Source organism: Lepus europaeus, chromosome 1, assembly GCF_033115175.1.
Source record: "Lepus europaeus isolate LE1 chromosome 1, mLepTim1.pri, whole genome shotgun sequence".
Lineage (NCBI taxonomy): Eukaryota > Metazoa > Chordata > Mammalia > Lagomorpha > Leporidae > Lepus > Lepus europaeus.
Window position 1 is genome coordinate 116,747,184 of NC_084827.1, and position 22,014 is coordinate 116,769,197.

Sequence of the window (22,014 nt, forward strand, 5' to 3'; positions counted from 1 at the left end):
TTTTTCTTAATTTTTTTTCTTCAAAATTGTCTTACTTATCTCCTTGGTCCCACACTTCTACTCTAAAAAGATCCTTCCTAGACCTCAGGCTTGAACTATACTGCAGTGACATCTCCATCTTACTTTCTATTCCGACAAGTTATTCAGAAACATCACCCTTAAATCCAAATTTTATTACAAAGCTAAATTACATGCTATGGGAATGCAAAAGTAACCTTGCAGAGAACTGAGCAGTTTAGATGCTTCACTGCCAAAGAGTCTACAAGGCACTCTATGATGAGTCTCAATCCTACTTAACAGAAATGGATGATGTAAAATCTCATCTTCACTATTATAACTACCAACACAAAATGATCCTTTAGTTTTCGAGGCAAGTATTTCTCAGTTTCTCTTGGGCATTGTTCCCAAGAGATGCTGCATAGCAAACGGCACAACAGTCAAACAAGATTGTGAAATGCTACACACAGGGGCTGGCACTGTGATGCAGCGGGTTAAAGCCCTGGCCTGAAGCACCGGCAGCCCATATGGGCACCAGTTTGAGTACCAGATGCTCCACTTCTGATCCAGCTCTGCTATGGCCTGGGAAAGCAGTGGAAGATGGGCCAAGTCCTTGGGCCCTGCACCCACGTGGGAGACCCAAAGAAGCTCCTGGTTCCTGGCTTTGGATCATCGCAGCTCCAACTGTTGTGGCCAGTTTGGGGAGTGAACCAGTGTATGGAAGACCTCTCTCTCTGTCTCTACCTCTCTCTGTAACTCTTTCAAATAAATAAATCTTTAAAAAAAATGCTACACACATTAATTTTTCCCCAGTTAGAGATGTATGAGGTTCATTAAGCCCTCAATTTAAAGGTTCTAAGAGGTGCTGCCTTGTAGTTACCTGAACCCTCCCTCACTGTTTCCCATACTTATCTTTTCCCCTTTTTAAAATGTACTGATTAAATTCCACTGAGAAAAATTCTGTTATAGGTCCATCCTAATGTCTACGATCCCTACTCACCATTCAACGATGCCTTACTACTCCAAGCAATTAATCTCTCTGCTTATGAGCATTTTTAACAGCACAGAGTCTAACACAAACTTTTTATTTTATTATCTATTTTTCTTATACTTTTTTTTAAATAAGATTTATTTTATTTATTTGAAGGACAGTTACAGAGAGAAGTAGAGCCAGAGAGATAGAGAGAGAGAGAGAGGTCTTCCATCCGCTGGTTCACTCCCCAGATGGCCACAATGGCCAGAACTCCACAAATCTGAAGCCAGGAGCCAGGAGCTTCTTCCAGGTCTCCCACATGGGTGCAGGGGCCCAAGGACTTGGGCCATCTCTACTGCTTTCCCAGGCCATAGCAGAGAGCTGGATCAAAAGAGGAGCAGCCAGGTCTCAAACCGGCGTCCATATGGGATGCTGGTGCTTCAGGCCAGGGCATTAACCCGCTGCACCAGCCCCATGGTTAGTTTCTTACAGGTTCATCTCATCTGTTTAACTACCCAATGAAAGAGACAGGACTAAAAACAAGTAGACCGTCTAATTGCTGTAATTTCTACATACTTCACAGGTTATTTTATATATTTAAAGACAAAGGAGGAAGTGTGAAGTAGCTTCAGAGACAGCTTATTTAATAGAGGACTGGAATAGAATCCAGATACAGCAGACTTTAAAATGTACTTTGTTCCTCATTTCATCATGTATCTTTCTTCTATGCTCTCTGGGGATTGTAAATATATTTTTTCTTAACTTTCCACTGCTGAGAACAGGCTGATGCACACTTTTGACCATTTAATTTTATGTGGCAGCAAGAGAAAGCTGTCTCTTGGTTATATTAAGTTGGTTTCAGTCACTTCTAGGTCCATGTCTTTCTATAACAACCACACAACACTATGTAAAAACAACTCACACACAAGTTTTGTTATCAACAATGCCTTAGTTATTCCTCAGTGAAAAGCCTTTCCCTTACCTGACAGATACTCTAACAACAGGAAGGCATTAATGCCTAAATTTATTTTAAGGAATTATTTTTTGTTACGGTGTTAGGGAAGAAAAACCAAGATGGATCAAGAGTAAAAACAGGAACCTAATTTAAAATCTTAACAGAACAAACAGCACAAATGCAGCTGTATCTAACCAAAGTGCATAACATAAAACTGTAAGATAATCTACTCTGGCTTATTGTTTAGAAGCAGCATTTTTAAACATGTTACTAAAGGCAAAAATTTAATGTAGTTACATTTTAAAGATTCAGTTCAACAGCTATGCTAAAAAATCGTCAAGGTGGTTATGTAGACTTAATCACTTTTATCTGTTAAAAGTAAACATTAGGAACCTGTATGTGTTCTTCTGTGCCTCTGTAATTCATCACTCCGAGTAAATCTTTTACCACAGAACATCCAGTTACACACAAAAGGGCGTTCTCCAGAATGCCAACGCAGGTGAGCTCTCAGGTGTGAGGTCTTCCCATAGACTTTACCACATCCTGGTATGTGACAAATGTGCTGCTTCTTTTTCCCAAGATTGGTACCTCTAAAAAACACACACAGAATAATATATGCTTACATGAAAATATGCAAATGGTAGCACCACTTATATCCCATATCCCCATGATGATTTTCAACTAAACGACATTATCACCATGAAGTCTGCCCAGAAACCAAGACCATTTTAAATAAATTTAAGGGAAAATTCGTATTTTAAACATGTTCTACATACTAGTTTTTCTCCAAAATTAATGTGATTGTTGTCCAAATATAAATATGCTCAAGAATTATGTAATTAAAAGGACATTTCATACATAAAGAATGAAAACTATTATTCCATCAGAACCATTCATGAATTCTATGTATAGGCCCAATCCAATTAAGTTAATTGTATGGGAAATTAAATGGTCTTTATTCAGAATGTCAGATAGTTTTAAAAATATATGAGGGCACTTCAAAAAGTTCATGGAAAAAGAGAATTAAAAGATAGCAAGCAGGGGCTAGTGTTGTGGCATAGCGGATAAAGACACAATCTGCAACGCTGGCATCCCATATGGAAACAGGTTCCTGTGTCCGCTGCTCCACTTCTGATGTGGCTCCCTGCTAACAGCTTGGGAAAAGGAGAGAAGATGACTTGAGTACATGGGCCCTGGCCACCCACATGGGAGACCAAGAAGAAGCTCCTAGCTCCTGGCTTTGGCCTCGTCAGCTTCAGCTGTTATAGTAATCTGGGGAGTAAACTAGTGGATGGAAGATAACTAACTCTTTCAAATCAATCAATCTTTGGGAAAAAAACAAAACAAAAAAACCAACAAAAACAGAAAACAGGCGTTTTCCATGAACTTTTGGGATATCTCTCACATAACCCAAAGAATGAAAGCGTAGCTGATCACAGGTACAATTAAAAGGAAGTCAGGCAGTTTAAGCAAAGCTTAACATGACTGAAGCATATTTTATTTATGTATTTTTATGGCCACAACTTAATGTGTGCTTCTTCTTTAATCTAACAAAGCTATGTGTCTTAATTCCCTTAGTATTAGATGAAATAAATGCAAATCAAAAGTATCTTTAGAATTAAGACTGCCTTCATATAAACCATGCAAAATACTCAAAATTATCCACAAGAAATATAATAGTTTATCCACATCACAAAATTTGACATTTACTATGTTTCAGTGTTTGATACCAAGAACAGGGATTAGGAGACAGGTAAACAAAGGCATTCTTAACCTAAGTAAGTAGAAAACATTTTGATTCCAGAACTGATATCTGAACAGTATTACAAACTACAGTAAATAGTATTTATCAAGCTCTTAAAAACAAAACAAACAGGCTAGTTACTGAATAAAAATAAATGACTTTTTTATAAAAACATGACATTCTAGACACAACAATTATCAAAATCGTATTGTATAAACTTTGCAATGTTTGAGAATTTTTTTTTAAAAAAAGCACATTTAAAACCTCCCCCACATCCCCTCCTCCCCCAATCTCACAGTCTAGGTGTAGCATGTAAATCCTCCATAGCCTGTCAATCCTACTGCATAAAATATACCTATTGTTTTTCAAATCAAATTTTACTGGAAAAATGCATATTTCCCCACATTTATATTTTAATGTACTCACACTCAGTAGCATGTGAAATTGCCATAGGACAAACAGTGCTAAACGGTGCAGTGCTGGCTGTTAGATGCCTTAGGTGTTCTGAACAGGGAGACATCAATGGGCTCCAGTGGTTAGAGGAGGCTTCGTGGAGGAGGTGGGTAGGATTTAGATAGAAAGGAGGGAAGGCATTCCAGGCAGAGGAATAGCATAAGTAAAGACAAGGAGGAGTCATGCTGTTGTCTCAAGGGCAAGGATGTCATAATCTAACACAATTCCAATTTCTGCTCCAATCCACCCCCAATTTCTACAACTCTCTTCAAAGAGCTGAGCCAAATAGATTTTTCTGGCTCACTTGCAATGCCAAAGTTTTATTTACCAAAGCCAATATTGCTTCCATTTAATTTAGCTTTTTAAATTTGTTTTATTCTTCAATAGCCCTAAGAAAGAGAATGTCTGTGGCTATTGGTGTACAAACCAATGATACATATGTTCACCATAGCAATTTCACAGAGAACCCAATTCACTTCACTTGTATAGTCATCACTTCTTGACCCTCCTCAGGTGAATCAATGTGCTTTTTATAAACTCAAAAGTGCTATTTCACAAACTTAGCAAAATTTATCCTGGGAGCACTAACAAAGCACAAACTAACAGCAACAATCTGGATTCTCAAAGACCCAAAAAGTGAGGGAGAGATATTTTGATTGAATTACAAGGAAACAGAAGAAACTGTCTGAAAATGGGATAGGCATCTAACAAAGAAAAAAAGGTGGGAGAGGGGCCAGAGTTGCACACAAATAATATATAATCGACAGGAAATGTTCAACACTGAAGTGGAAGTTTCTATTTAAAAAGGAAATTTAGCTCAAGGTAAGATCTAGAGATGCTGGACATGGATTTATAGCCATGCCCTATAAAGGAAGGGACTCAAGTTAATGTAAGAAAAAGATTATCAAAAGTTTTCTTCTGTGATTAACATAATCACATTACTAATACCTATTAAATAACCAGGAAAAAATTAACACTTTAAATTTTCTATTCTTGAGTATGTAAATTTGTTTCCAATAATTTAATACCACCAATATATAGTGACAGAGGATAAGCTAAATCCTGAGTAGAGGTTTTTAAAACTTAAGTAAATCTAGTCTCCTTTATTTGGGGTGGGAGAAACAGAATATAAACTGAAATGTTGACCAGATTTTGCAAAAACATAAATAAAAATTAATTATGGATTGATGCTTAGTCCATACAAAATCCACATAACATGACTTTCAAACTTATTTTAGCTGATTATACTTATTTGTCTCTTCTATTAAAGAGTCTCTGAAGGTTGGTTGTGGTCAATAAATATCAGCTAAATAAACATAATTTTTAGATATTATATTTTATGCCTTGCTCAAAAGGTACATGAATAAAATTTAGTTCTCTAAAATTACCATTTGCCCATATTTTTTAAGAAAATGGTTGAGATAAAAAAGGCCAGTATTCCTTAAAAAAAAAAAAACTACACTTGATCTTAGCCAGAAGGCCAAGAGGCAATAAAATCTTTAATGTCACCAATCTCATCTTTGTAAACCACTGTAGAGTATTTTGGATTTAGTATATATGTTATGCTTTTACTAATTAGATGCACTGTCATTTTACACATGAGCTTCTCATGTATATAGTAGTTGAATTTTGTTCAAAAAGCACTAAGAAACAATATAATTTTTCCTTAAAAATCTCAAATTTAATTGCTTAAAAGTAAGCTATTTTTAAAAACAAAGTCACTAAAGTCTTAGGGGAAAAAATCGACGTATTTCTATAATCCTCAGGATAAGGAAAATTTTCAATAGTATGATAAACAAGGAATCTAATAAAGGGAAAATTGAACAACTTAGTATTTCTATGCTACAAGACAGCTTGTAAAACTAAGTGATGGCTCCTTTTATAACACTGCATTTTGCAAATCACTCACACAAAGGTACAGGCAATGTAAAACTGGGAAAACACATTTGCACATGACAGTTAACAAGGAAAAACAGATTCACAAAAGACATGAAGAAGCAATTCACAGAAGAAAATTTAAAATATAACAAAAATGTTCAACCTTAACAAGTAATTAAAAAATACACTAAGTAAATAACAGTGAAATATTTTTAACCTTTCAAAATTTTGAAGGTTAAAAAAAATTGGTAAAAACCACTGCCAGCAAAGGTGGTGGGACTTTGTACAAGCTGATACAGCCTTGCCTATAGCAGACAATTCCCTTTGACCCAGAAATTACACTTTGCCAACTTATACTAATTAAATAATCAGACAAATTTGTAAAGACATTTGTGAAGATTATGACAATAAACTCTCAACAAAAGATGCTGAATTATACATCCATATAATAAAAGACATTAAAAAAAGATGCAGACTATACAGACTTAGACAAACTATCAAAAAAACTTTCAACAGAAGAAAAGACACACAAAACAGTAAGAGTAAGATGATTTTACTCTAAAATATATGTTATGTCTGAATGGGTTTATGTGAAAATACCACAGTGGTTATCTTCAAATGGGATAAGATTTGGTAGCATGTATGTAAGTATTTGTAAGAATTTTTTAGTTATTTACTTGAAAGAGTTAGAGAGAGAGAGGGAGAGACTAAGTGATCCTCCATCCACTGGTTCATGCCCCAAATGGCCACAATGGCCACGGCTGGGCCAGGGTAAAGCCAGGAGCCAGGAGCTTTACCCAGGTTTCCCATGTGGGTGCAAGGGTCCAAGCACTTAGGTCATCTTCTGCTGCTTTTCCAAGTGCATTAGCAGGGAGCTGGATCAGAAGTTGAGCAGCCAGGACATGAACCAACACCCATAAAGGATGCCAGCATCGCAGGTGGTGGCTCAACCTGCTCTGCTACAATGTTGACCTCCCAAGGATTCTGTATTTTTTTTTTAAAAAAATTCTATATTTCTGAGTTTTTATAAGTGCCTGTTAGCATAATAAACATAAATTAAATTTTTTCTCATTTTAAAGTAAGGAATAGGTGAAATATGGGTCAGGCCTTCATCTGATTAGATTTAACTTTCATAAATGATTGCTCTTGAAAGTGCCACTTAAAGGAAAGTCACCTTTAGAAGTTATTGCCTAGAAAACCTCTATACTTATTTTAACTGACCAAAACAATTAAAAGAACAAGGAAAATTTTTAACAGTTAACAGTACATACAAACACCTACAAATCAGTTGCCAAAGATCTACTTGGGAGGCAGTGCAAGTGTAATAGTTAAGGTTTTAGAATATGAAACTGGGTCCAAATCCTCTATATCTCACTTATAATGTGGGAGACCCAGATGGAGTTCCAGGCTTTTGCCTTCAGCCTAGCCTGGTCATGAACCAGCAGACAGAAGACCTTTCTCTCCATCATCCCCTTTCAAATAAATAAATCTTTAAAGAAAAAAAAAAAAAAAAAGGAACACAGTAAGTTCTTAGTGTTAGCTATGATTATCCATGATTCTTTCTTTCAAGAGGTCTAGCCAATGTCCTCAAACATAGGCAGAAAGGTTTTCTTACTATCAAGCTCATATTGCAATGTATATTATCTACTTTAAACAGATTTATTCTAAGAGAGGTATTGTAATAAGGCCTTTCACCATGACAAGGATTGGGTGAGTAAAGCCTGCAATAAGGTATCATAATTATAAACCGTTGATGGAAACTTTCTATTAACTTTCTATTATTAAAGTAATCACTATCTGTCCATTTGATGCACTTTACTCCTATCTTGCCCAATATTAAAACTGCTACCCAAGTTTTCTTTTTTGTTAACACTTGCCTAATAAAATCTTCTTCCATTCCAGTGCCAATTATGTGATGTCCGTGATAATCAACATCAGACTGGTTTTTATTGTTTTTCAAAATATGATGTGAGTCTCAATCTCTTAATTATTAAGCATAATTCATCCATATTTAACATAATTACTGATCATTTTGAGTTTATTCCTGTCACGTTATTCTATCCTAATGTTTATTTTTAAAAACACTGAAATACTAGAATGCCAGTTTCTTAAAAATCCCATCATTAAGGCTTATTTTTCATTTCTGTTGAAAATGTAAATGCGTATGCTTATCAACTATTTCAGAGCTGCTTCTTAACTTATTTTTACATAACTGCTATTCTCAAGCTAAGAATCAAGTTTTTATCTGTATTTAGGCAAATCTCATAGCTGGTTTGCAAATAGGCTAATTTCTGTTGTGGGCTTGTAAAATGGCATCTGTTACAGTGCTTTTTTAAATGCAAACTAAATTTTAGTTTAAAAAGCATTTAAAGTTCTATTTCATATATATTTTGTCCTTTGAGTTCAGCCATACTCAGACACACACCTAAAATCATGTAATGAATAACTTCCCATAATTAAGCCATAATTAAGGGATACATATAGCATGCAGTATTTCAAGAATTAGATGACGTTATTAACACTCTTAAAATTAAAAAACAACAACAACAACAAAAAACTATGGTTCATATGTGCATACCTCCCACCACCTTCTTTACAGTTGGGACAGGTGCAAGCTACCCTCCGAAGTCTTTTTCCTTCTTGATGTTGTTGGTCCCCTTCTTCATCTACCACCTGTACTCTTAAGTGTGTTAGATCATTGGTATTCAATGTAGAATCACCACTGAGCTGCCACTCTTCAGGATCAGGTTCTTCTTCCTTGATCCTAATATCTAAAGAAAAAAACAAGTACAGATGAGAAGCAGCCCACTGGCCCAAAATGACAGCATGAGATCTGAATCTCTCTTAAGGAAAAGTAAGTATGGTGTGAAAATCAAAAAAATTCATCTGTGTGTGGAGCATAATCATTGCTCCTCCTCATTATGGCTTATTTCTTTCAAAACAATCTATTTTTTTAAGCCAAAAAGAGAATAAAGCCAGTGTGAGAACTTTTTAAAGATTCAATAAGAAAGGAAAACATCAAATATAGTTGCTCAACTAATCAATAAATCCAATGATCAACTCAGACTGGCACAAATTCTAATGTCTAACTTCTCTTTCATAACTTGCATCCATTATCCCTACCTGCAGATAGTACATGAATGTAAAAGTCACTTGCTTACTATGCTATTCACAATTGTAAGACTTAAAGTTAATCATTACCAAAATATTTACAGCAGCCACATTACAGTAGAAGGATATACAGAAATATGAGACAGTTTCTATTTTTAAGTTTTATTATATATGACTGGAAAACAAAATAAGCATGCAATGATGAACAAAGTTGGTATGGCAGGAAGTTGTATCATTTTCTCAGCAGAGCCAACCACCTATATATACTGAAAACAAAAGACATCGTCTTCTAAGTGAAACTAAGAGAACAGATCAATTAAATTTTTTTGTTTTAGAAAGTAGATTTTTAGAAAAGAAATAATAAATGATTTAGAACAAACACTGAATCTAACTGTCTTTGGTAAAACAAACTCCTAGAAATTTTTATTTGATATACATAAACTCAAAATCTTACTTCAGTTCTATTTAGTCATTAATACTTGGGACAATATTCAAGTAGCTTTAAACTCCTTGAGTTTACATAACAATCACACCAAGAATCAAGGGGAAAAAATGGGAGAGGGTATTCTGGTCTGGGCAACAGCACAGATGATAGTACCACGCCCTGAAAACTGGAGAAGATCCAGATACACGAGAAAGACAGAGTTCAAGGTTGTGGGCTGACATTGTGGCATAACAAATTAAACCACCACTTGCAGCACCAGCGTCCCATGTGGGTGCCATTTCAAGTCCCAGCTACTCCACTTCTGATCCAGCTCCCTGCTGGTGGCCTGGGAAAGCAGTGGAAAATGGCTCAAGTTCTTGGGCCCCTGTACCCACATGGGAGACCTAGAAGAAGCTCCTGGCTCTGGTCTGACCTAGCCCCAGTCGTTACAGCCACTTGATGAGTGATCCAGTGAATGGAGGACCTCACTCTTTCTCTGTAACTCTGCCTTTCAAATCAAAGAAATAAATCTTAAAAAAAAAAAGAGAGAGAGTTCAAGGTTGAAGGGCATTAGATTCAACTATTCCTGAGACGTATGAGAAGGCTTCTTCAAAAGGTTCATGGAAAAAACAGAATTAAAAGATAATGTGCATTTTCTATGAACATTATGCCTGCAATAGCCAAGGCAGGGCCAAACAGAAGCCCGGTGCCCAGAACTTCATGTAAGTCTCCCACATGAGTGGCAGAGGCCAACACATGAGCCATCACCTGGTGCCTCACAGGTACATATTACAGAAAGCTGGATCTAAAACACAGCCAGGACTTGAACACAGACACTCTGCTATGAGATGCAGAAGTTCCCAACAACAGCCCAACAGCTGTACCACATCTGCTCTTACGTGAACTTTCTGAAGCCTCCTCATGTAAGAAACCAGACTACAAGTCTGGCACTTAGAAAAACAGGTGTGTGCTAGAGATACAGAGATGGGAGCTTCATCAGTATTCACACAGTAAAGAAGTAGGTTAGATCACTCAGGGACTATGAGTAGAATGAGAGGAGAAGGTGGCCCATGAGGAACACAAACATTTAAGAACTACCATAAAAATGTGTTCCTATAAAAGAAAAGATTTCATTTCAGGAAAGTCAGGAAGTAGTCATCAAACACTGCAAATATGAAACTGAGTGAAAGAGTTATCAAGAGGTGAAAAAGTATTAATAAGTATTTTCAACTTTTTCAAGATACCTGGTTCAAAGAGATGAGAGAGAGAAACAAGGCAGGATAAGCTAAAGAAGGTACAAAAGGGCAGGTGAGAAGGTGTTCCGGTTTGACAGACAGGGAAGATAAACATGCTTTAAATGCTTATGAGAAAGATCCAGTTTGAAAACACAGGAGTGAAGTTCCTAAAAATTGGGCACTGATAATCCAGAGCAGTTACAGCTTTAGCTAATGGAGCATAGTCACCTTTCCTGTTACATGAGGGAAGAAAAGGGCACATTCATTCACTCAATAATGTAACTGTCTACCACGTGCCCAGATAAAGAGTGAATCTGATTTGGTGGCTGGAAATTAAGGGGGAACTGGAAGAAAATCTAATCTGTTTTTCTATTTTGTCAGTTAAGAGATGAAGAATCAGATATGAATTTAATTCTTTCAGATACCCAATATAACGAATCTTCACTTCCGTCTATCTATAATCAGATGTCCACCTAGATCATTATGCCAAGACACTGCACAATATTGTGCAGTACGAGCTTTTTACAAGTTGAATAAAACAGCAAGTATCACATATACAGAGTTGAATACTAAGTCCATATAATGAATTTTATCTGATGTTTTAAAAGCTATCCACTGTAGAGTTCAATCTTTTATGAGTGTTTATTCAACATTATCTATGATAAAGAGTAGGAAAAGGGGGAGAAAAAATACTAACATCAAGAATGGATGGAGTCTACAGCCAGGATATATAAGACTTAAAGGGGATGGTGCTGTGGTATGGCGGGTAAAGCCACTGCCTGCAGTGCCAGCATCCCATATGGGCGCTGGTTCGAGTCCCGGATGCTCCACTTCTGATCCAGCTCTCTGCTATGGCCTGGGAAAGCAGTAGAAGATGGCCCAAGTCCTTAGGCCCCTGCACCCACATGAGAGATCAGGAGGAAGCTCCTGGCTCCTGGCTTGGGATTGGCGCAACTCGGCTATTGTAGCCAATTGGGGAGTGAACCAGCAGATGGAAGACCTCTCTCTCTCTCTCTGCCTCTCCTTCTCTCTGTGTAACTCTGACTTTCAAATAAATAAATCTTAAAAAAAAAAAATACTTAAAAGACAACAGAGAACAAAAGGTTATTAATGAGAGAGGAACTGACTGAGGGGATAAAGATACTATAAGATTCTCTTACTCTTCTCCTACTGCTAGTTTTCTTACTGGAACCTACAAAAGCATGTTTAAAAGAATGTGTCCTGACATGGACACTCTCAACCCAGCTTTCTTTATTACACATAGAGAACTCCCAACATGTCCAAACTGAACATATCTTGTCCCATTAAACCTCCTTGCATTCCCTTAGTTACCATCAACCTAACTGTTCAAGCTACCAATTTCAAGTTAGTTCATTAGTTCATCTCTAGGCTCCCATATTTCTCTTCAGTCCATCTTCTATGGAGCCTCTCAAAGTTTCTTGCTAAATAAAAATCTAATTATATCACTTTCCTGATTCAACACTTGTACTACTTCTCTATTTGTACAGGATAAAGCTCCAACTCATTAACTTGGTATTTAATCTGACACCATTGTACTCTTCCAATTTCAGTATTAAAACACTGAAATTCTCATAATTTTCAAAACCTATGTGCTTTCCCAACGTCACGCTCTTGCATGCACCACTCTTCTTCCTAAGCCGTTCTCCTGCTTTGTTCTTTATCTAACTAATGTCTACCTATCCTTCAAAACTAGTTTGAAAGTCACCTCCTTTGGCCGGTGCCGCAGCTCACTTGGCTAATCCTCTGCCTGTGGCGCCAGCATCCCAGGTTTTAGTCCCAGTTGGGGCGCCGGATTCTGTCCCGGTTGTTCCTCTTCCTGTCCAGCTCTCTGCTGTGGCCCGGGAAGGCAGTGGAGGATGGCCCAAGTGCTTGGACCCTGCACCCGCATGGGAGACCAGGAGAAGCTCCTGGCTCCTGGCTTCAGATCGGCGCAGTGCCCAGCAATGGCGGTGGCCACTTTGGGGGTGAACCAACAGAAAAAGGAAGACCTCTCTCTCTCTCTCTCTCACTCTCTCACTAACTCTGCCTGTCAAAAAAAAAAAAAAAGTCACTTCCTTTATACACTTAGGGCAGGATGATTTTAATTAGAAAATATCATCTGACTAAATTAACCAACCTTCCTTAAGAAGGAACTTCCAATATAGGTAACAATTTACCTGGAAACACCTTGTCTCTGCTTTTCTATGTTCCTTTTATGTACAACTAAGATGAAAAAGAAGATTTTTCTAAGATAAAAAGTCAGTTCATATGAACAAAACCACAAAGTGCTTGCTGAAGACAATGAATTAATTGTCCAACAATTGTTAGACCCAATTTTTATCACTGCATTTACTCAAAACACATGGAATCATAATCATGAAATTAATTAAACCAGTAAGTTCCCCTCTTTCAAATGCAAATGGGCTAAACATCTTTAATCTGAAATGCTCCGAAATTCGTAACTTGTGAGTATCATGCACACTCCAAAGTTCAGAATTTTAGAGCACCTTCCATTTTTGACTTAGGGGTGCTAACCAACTGTCTATGCAAATATCCTAAAATCAAAAGACTGAAATCTACAATACTTCTATTACTGAGCATTTCAGAAGAGGAAGACATAACTCATACCTTAAAAATGTCTTCAGTACTGGGCAGTCAAGTTTACATTTTCTTTATTAATATCTTAGTGTAGATGACAGAAAAGCATTTTTTAAAACTGTGCTCTGTCAATGTCCTATATGGTACTGGGTTATTTTTAGAAATCTATGCTTTACAAGGTTCAGGAGAAAAGTAAATAATAAACTATCAAAACGGCTCATAAAAGTATGAAAAGATATTCAACATTATTAGGTTTCAGGTAAATGAAATTTTAATTCTCAATATCATTACACACTAATGGAATTACTAAAAATTTAATTTATTTTTAGAAGATTTATTTATTTGAAAAGCAGAATGACAAAGAGAAGGGGATAGATCAATATTCCATCCACTGGTTCACTCCCAGATATCAGTAACAGGTTGAGGCCAGGCTCAAATCAGGAGCCTGGAACTCCATCTGGATCTTTCATATGGGTGACCCAAATTATTTGGGCCATCATCCTCTGGCTTTCTAGGCACATTAGCAGGAAGCTGGATTGGAAATGGAGCAGCCAGCACGCAAACTGGCACTCCATGAGATGTGGATGTTTCAAGAAGTGGTTTAACCCACATCGTCTACCCTATGACTAAAAAATTTTTACAACAGACTGTGTCAATTGTTGGCAAAGAAGTGGAGCAACTGAAACTTCCACACTGCTTGTTGGTGTGTAAGTCAGTGCCACCACTCTGGAAAATCTTTCATTCGTATCTTCTAAAGCTAAACTTACCTATAATGCCCTGTGGCCCAAACAATTTCACCCCCAGGTATATTTCCAACCGAAATGCATTATACAGGACAATAAAAACCACCGTCAAAATTCACAGTAACATTATTTTTAATCACCCTAAACTAGAAACAATCCATATATCCACTCATAATAGAATGGAAAAATTAGGGGCCAGCATTGTGGCACAGTGGGTAAAGCTGCTGCCTGCAGCAAACAGCATCTCATGTGAGAGCCAGTTCAAGTTCCAGCTGCTCCACTTCTGTTCCATCTCCCTGCTAATGCTCCTGGGAAAACAGCAGAGGATAATCCAAGTGCTTGGGCCCCTGCACCCATGTGGGAAACCTGGATGAAGCTCCCAGCTACTGGCTTCAGCCTGGCCTAGCTCTGGTCATTGCAAACATTTGGGGAGTGAACCAAAGGATGGAAGATCTCTTTCTCTCTCTTTAATTCTGCCTTTCAAGTAAATAAATAAGTCTAAAAAAATAGAAAGGAAAAATATTCATTCATTCAATGGAACATGTTAAAATAATGAAAATTAACAAGTTCTATACAATGACAGGAATTAATCTCAGAAACAGTCTTAAACAAACGCAGTAAGCCAACCAGCCCCCCACCCACACTATTTTCCTCTTACACATAAATTTTAACATCAATTTATATATAAAATTCAAAGCAGGCAATGATTTCAGCTATATGGTATTACAGAAAATACAATGCTAAAAAGACAGTTAAAAGGTCTGGAGGGGAGGGAAGAGGGGGATGAACAGGCAGAACACAGAGGAATTTAAGATCATAAAAATGCTCTGTATGATATATAATGGTGGATGCATTTCATACATTTCAAGTTTCAAGTACACAAATATACCAAGAAGAAACTAACCCTAATAAAGAATATGGATTTTGGATGGTTATGTGTCAGTGTAAGTTCATCAGCTGTAAAAACATACCACTCTGTTGAGGACGTCAACGCAAATCCGTATGTCAGAGTAGGGAGTATGTGAGGTATCTCTGTATCTTCTTTTCATTTCTATGGAAAACCTAAAAAATTAAGTCTTTAAAAAGGAAAGGGGACAAGTCTATGGTGATAGAAGAGTGGTGATTGCTACTTGTGAGGGGATAATGATTGGATACAGGGAGATTTTCATGGTAATATCCCATTTCTTGGTCTAGGTAATCTGAACAGGTTTTTTTTTAGGATGTAGGAGCAGACTTTTATATTTAATTAAAGCTGTGTTTCTAATAATTTAAACTATATTGTTATAAGTTGAGGGTACCAATTGATATCCCAGATCACCAAGAATATAACTGAGAAATACACAGAAAGGGAAATCAAAAAGGATCCAAACAGTATACCAGGAAAGAAAATAAATACAAAGGAAGGCAGTAACAAAGAAAACATGACAAGCTTAGAAAACATACAGAAAAATGGCAGATCTTACCAGTATTTACTTTACATGCAAATGTGTAATTTTCATTGAAAGCCAGAGACTAAGAATGGCTGTTGGGGGTAAAAAAGGAAAGAAAAGAAATCGAACAGTATGCTATCCACCAGAAACTCACTTTATACCCAAAGACACAAACAAGCTGAAAATAAAATGGAAACGTATTCTATGCAATTAGCAACTTAAATAAAGCAGCAGTGAGTGTATTAATATAAAAATAAAATTTTTATTTAAAATGGCTATAAGGGGACCGGCACAGTGGCGCACTAGGTTAATCCTCTGCCTGTGGCGCCGGCATCCCATATGGGCGCCAGGTTCTAGTCCCAGCTGCTCCACTTCCAGTCCAGCTCCCTGCTGTGGCCCAGGAAGGCAGTGGAGGATGGCCCAAGTGCTTGGGCCCCTGCAACCCGCACGGGAAACCAGGAAGAAGCACCTGGCTCCTGGCTTGGATCAGCGTAGCTCTGGCCATTGCAGCTATTTGGGGAGTGAACCAATGGAAGGAAGACCTCTCTCTCTCTCTCTCTCTGTCTATAATTCTACCTGTCAAATAAATAAATAAATAAATAAAATCTTAAAAGAAAAAATGGCTGTAAGATATAAAGACAAATACTGCATTTTTCTCATATATGAGGAAGTTAAAATTTTAAAAACAAATTTAAAAAGAAAATTCTTTGCATATCAGTATTGCTACAAATATAATTTTGTGAAACTACGTTTTATACCTCTATCAAACCAATGGTTAAAAATGTTATACTTACTATAGTTTTAATTATCTTGAACAGTAGTTCTCTTGTATGCTTACTTTGTAAACTTCCATCAAGTTATACATAGGACTTGTGCCTTTTCTGAATGTTGTACTTCAATATAAACATTACTCTTAATTTTTTAAAAGTAACCTATAGATTACTTGGGATTTGCTAAAGATGAACAATTCATTTATCCTGTTTGTGGCTTTATCTCTACTTCCCATACAGCTAACTAGGTCTTGCCCAGTTTTTACACAAATGGGGGGGGGGGATGCATACTCCAAAATTAAGTCCATAATTTGAAATTTAGAATATGATTTTATTCACTCAACAAGTATGTAAGTGGCTACAATTTGCAAGTCACTGTTCTAGAGTCTCAGGAGAAAGCAGTTAACAGCAGTTTATGCCTTCACCAAGATACTGAGCAAACAAATAAATACACAGTACTTTAAGCAGTTCAGTGTTGTAAGGAAAAAGTAGAGGAAGGAGGAATAATACAGAGTAGAAGCAGAACAGTCACTATTTTAAATAAAATGGCCAGAGAAAAGGACAAAAGGACAAGGGCGGGGGGGGGGGGTTGGCGAGGCGCAATACCACACAGGATAAAAAGCAGGATGCATGCTTAGTGTATTCAGGGAAAAGCAAGGAGGCTTGTATGACTAGAGTAGAATAAATGTGAAGGAAAGAGAAGCAAGTAATAAGACCAGAGATTTTAAAAATGGGCAGGGGAGAGACTCATATAAATTACACGCTATTATAAGAACTTCAACTTCGTATTTTATTCCGAGGAGTGACATTGGGAGGTTACTGTGATGATTAAAGGAAAAGATGGCATCCTAACTCTATGGTGTTGATAGACAAGTGGTAGAATTGGTCAGTCAGGAATATTTGGAAGTAGAGCCAAAGTTAACTGCTAACAGATTTGATAGCTGGTTATTACATAAGGTAGAACAAAAAAGGAAGTTTTTGTCCTGAGCAACTAGAAAAATGGAGTTGGTAAACTAGAGATAGTAAAGGTATGGGGAGGTGGGGGAAAGGGTGCTTGCCAATCATGGGCCTAAGTCTGGATATAAAAGCTTTGAGATGTCTATTAAATATCCAAATAAAGATGGGGATCAGGCAGTTGATGGGTTTGGGTTCAGGCAGCAGTCTGGCCTGCCAATATAGATTTGGTCATCTCTGGTACTGGGTCACCTGGAATGAGAAAATCCTGGGCACTACAGATCAACAAGAGACTGAAGACTGTGCAAAGGAGACTCAGAGTGGCCAATGAGATAGGAGGAACTTGGTATCCAGAAGCCAAATTAAGAAATCATTCCAAGAACATAAAACAACCATGTCAAATGCTTGGCAAGTACAATGAGGGCTAAGAAACGACCTCTGGAGTAACAATATGATAATCACTAATGATCTTGATAAGCACTACTGTAGTGAAGTGAGGAAAAATCCTCCCTAGAGTAGACACCAAGGAATGAAAAAAGATTAACTGAAGCCACATATAGGCAACTGTTTCTAAGAGCTTTGTTTTGAGAGCAAGCATTAGAAAACTGAAGTTCCCAGGCTAGTCCACAAACGTAGATTTAACATATAGGAAGGAGTCCCTGAAATATTCTTAGCCTTTATATTCAGTAGAAATACCTATATAATATATACTGGCATTTCTAAAAATGAATATGCTCATTTACATTTAACTTGGATCTGAGGAAAAACATGAAAGATTTAAATGACAGCAATGGAAATTAAAGGAAAACAGCATACAACATATTACATTTAAGAAATTTATAAACAGCAGTACTCGTTCTTTATGTCTATGCTCCATGTAAAAACATTTAACTTCCTTTTTTACCAGACCTGATACTGCACTGACACAATACATTTGTCCCATGATCACTGCTGTTTTCAAGGTCTACCAATAAAACAACTTTATATATTAGAAAAAAATTTCACAGACTTGAACAAGAGCTGGAGGGGAAAACAAGAAATTTAAATGGTAAAATATATATACATACACACACATATAGAGGCACATATGATACGATTAGAGATAAGATTAATTTTCAGTCTTAATTAAGTACTTACAACTCAGGGCAAGCCTAACCTCTATTTAACCTATTATCACAAAAAATTCTAAATTTTTTCCCTAAAACTAATTTGCTAATTATTTATCAAGAGTTAATAAATATTTAAGATATATTGGCTTATCAAGTCTGGAACATGCACATTTAATTTAAATAGCTAATACTAGATAAATGAATTACAGTATTGTTGGTAAAAATGAGACATTCTTGGCCGGGGCCATGGCTCAAAAGGCTAATCCTCCCCCTGCGGTGCCAGCACCCTGGGTTCTAATCCCAGTCAGAGCGCCGGATTCTGTCCCGGTTGCTCCTCTTTCAGTCCAGCTCTCTGCTATGGCCCGGGAGTGCAGTGGAAGATGGCCCAAGTGCTTGGGCCCCGCACCCGCATGGGAGACCAGGGGAAGCACCTGGCTCCTGGCTTCGGATCAGCGCAGCACGCCGGCCACAGCGGCCATTGGGGAGTGAACCAAGAACCAACGGAAGGAAGACTTTTCTCTCTGTCTGTCTCTCTGTCTAATCTGCCTGTCAAAAATAAATAAACAAATAAATGAGACATTCTCCTTTATCAACAGTGAATCATTAGGACTTTGTTATTATCAAACTCATTCTCTGCCTTCAATTTTTTTAAGCACTGATGAATTCATTTCATTCTTGGTTTATTTAATTTTCCCTCTTTATTTCATTTACATTTTACCTTTAATCAGTTTTTCCTGCCATAAAAACTTTGTAAACAGAAATACAGGATAATCTCCCAAGATCTCACATACTGGTTTGTTTTTCAAAGATTTTTTTTTTTTATTTGAGAGAGGGGAGGGGGGAGAGAAGAAGAGAGAGGGAGAGGGAGAAGGGCGAGGGAGAGGGGGAGAGAGAAAGAGAGAGACAGACAGATAGACAGACATTCCATCTATTGTTTCACTCCTCAGATGGCCCCAAAGGTTGGAGCTGGACCAGGTCAAAGCCAGGAGCTTCAGCTAGGTCACCCACATGGACGGCAAAGGCTCAAGCACTTGAGCCATCTTCCCCTGCTTTTCCCAGACCATCAGAAGGAACCAGAACAGAAGCAAAGCAGCCTGGAAATGAACTGGCACCCATAAGGGATGCCAGCATTGCAGGCGGCAGCTTTACCCAGTACATCACAATACCGGTTCCCTACATTACTGTTTTAATTAGACTTTTTTTAGCCATCCAGATTCCTGTGGACAATGTAGAGCTACCGAACGTATTTTTACTGATTTTTCTTTTAAGTGAAGTAGTTCTAAATTATAGACACTGGTTCCTGAAACATAACTAGTCAAGTCTAATAAAAAATAAGCTAACACTTTAGTGGCAGGATTTAAAACTAAACTTTATTCATTTGCCAAATATAATCAAAATGTAAATATACACTGTATCATATCTGCTTTACATTAAACAATCTCTTCCTCTAAACTCCATCTCTTTAGATTTGGATCAGCATTCCTCCATGACCACTCCCTTTCCCCCATTTAAAATTAATTTTTAGAGGCCAGCATTGTGGTGCACAAGATTAAGCCACTACCTGCTTTTTGTTTTTCTTAAAAGATTTATTTATTTATTTGAAAGGCAGAGTTACAGAGAAAGAGAAGAAGAGACAGAGAGAGAGAAACAGAGATCTATCCAGAAATGGCAGCAATGGCCCAAGCTATGCCAGTCTAAAACCAGGAGCTTCTTCTGGGTCTCCCACATGGGGGCAGGGACCAAACCACTTGGGTCATTCTCTGCTGTTTTCTCAGGTACATTAGCAGGGAGCTCAATCAGAAGCAGAGCAGCCCATATGGGATACCAAGGGCACAGGTCACAGCTTTACCTGCTATGCCACAGCACCAGCCCCACAGGCATCCAATATAAGCACTGATTCAACTACCAGTGGCTCCACTTTCAATCCAGCTCCCTGGGAAAGCTGCAGAAGACAACCCAAGTGCTTGGGCCCCTGTCACTCACATGGCTCCTGGTTTCAGTCTGGCCCGGCCCAGCCCAGCCCAGGCACTGTGATCATTTGGGTAGTAAACCAGCAGATGGAAGATATCTCTCTCTCCTTCTTTCTTTCTTTCTGTAACTTTGCATTTCAACTAAATGAATTTTTAAAAAATTTTTAATCTTCCATTTATTACAGCAATTTTCTGAATTATCAAAGCTTTTCTATTTATTTAAAGATTATACATTAACAGGATTATTCTTCCTATTACATCTAGACAGTCTCTTATCGCTTCCTACTTCTATGCAAAGCTTACTTTAGGAACGTCAGATAAAATCTCCAATGTGACAGGTAAAAAGTTCAAAATAACTATGAAGGATATACATCAATATGGTAAATTATTATTGCAGATAGCACTCTTTCCCAAGGCTTCTTTGTTCCACCGTAATCTAGGGACTAGCTTTCCTCTTTCCTTCAGATTAAAAGAAAAAGACTGCTTTTGAGGCAAGCATTTGGCACAGTGGTTCTGCTGCCGGCATCCCATAATCAGAGTGGCCTGGGTTGGAATTCCAGCTCTGCTTCTCCGGCTTCCTGCTCATGAGCACTCTGGGAGGCCACAGTTGATGGCTCAAGTATTGGGTTCCTGACACTCACAGGAGAGACCTAGACTGAGTTCTTGACTCTCTGGGCTCCTGCCTTGTTGCAGGCATTTGGGGAGTGAATCAACAGATGAAAGGCCTGTCTCTGTTCTGCAAAAAGAAAAAACTTGAAAGACTACTATAAAACTACTAGTTTTAAAAAGCTGCCCCCCCAGGTTAATACAAAAATGACAGTTCCCAGTAATTCCTGCTATCCAATAAACAGCAATAAAGTGATTTCTATACAAGAAACGGATGTGCTACAAGCAGCTATCACAACTTACAACTCACCATTTAAATCCTAACAGTGCCAAACACTCACCAGTTAAGCACTCAAACTGGAAGATACAATATTATTGCTGATTCAAAACAAATTATAGGACCAGCACCAATGCTCTCTTGGTTAATCCTTTGCCTGTGGCGCCGGCATCCCATATGGCCACCGGGTTCTAGTCCCGGTAGCTCCTCTTCCAGTCCAGCTCTCTGCTGTGGCCCTGGAAGGCAGTGGAGGATGGCCCAAGTGCTTGGGCGCCTGCACCTGCATGGCAGACCAGGAGGAAGCACCTGGCTTCTGGCTTCAGATCAGCGTAGCTCCAGCCGTAGCGGCCATTTGGGGGAGTGAACCAACGGAAGGAAGACCTTTCTCTCTGTCCCTCTCTCTCACTGTCTAATTCTGCCTGTTAAATAAAAAAAATAAAAAATAAAAATAAAATTATAGCTATCATAGAAACTGGATCCTAATTTAATTTACTCCCCTTCCCACCTCCAAATCATCTAATCTTTGAAACACTGTATCACTAGAGAGAGCAAAATATACTCCTGTTCTTTTCAAGTCTCTTTTAGTAAAATCAACTGGGGGAAATATATTATATATAGCAGTAAGCTATGTACGATTTTTTAAAATTCTTATTCATTTTAATTTATTTGAGAGGCAGAGAAAGACAGTAAGCTCCCATCTGCTGGTTCACTCCCTAAATGCCTGAAACAGCCAGAGCTGGGCCTAGCAGAAGCCTGGAGCCAGGAACTTAACCCAGGTCTCCCACCT

The 22,014-nt window shown here is 37.9% G+C and overlaps 1 protein-coding gene across 6 annotated transcripts in view; it reads right to left on the bottom strand.

Moving 5' to 3' along the window:
- SP3 (Sp3 transcription factor) overlaps positions 1–22,014 on the bottom strand; it is a 61,244-nt gene that overhangs the window by 3,514 nt on the left and 35,716 nt on the right. For all 6 annotated transcript variants that reach the window (XM_062187923.1, XM_062187915.1, XM_062187947.1 and 3 more), the window contains 2 exons: positions 8,579–8,771; positions 2,319–2,515 (listed from right to left, as the gene is read on the bottom strand). In XM_062187923.1, coding sequence (XP_062043907.1) covers positions 2,319–2,515; positions 8,579–8,771 — 390 coding nt within the window. The remainder of the gene's footprint in view (positions 1–2,318; positions 2,516–8,578; positions 8,772–22,014) is intronic.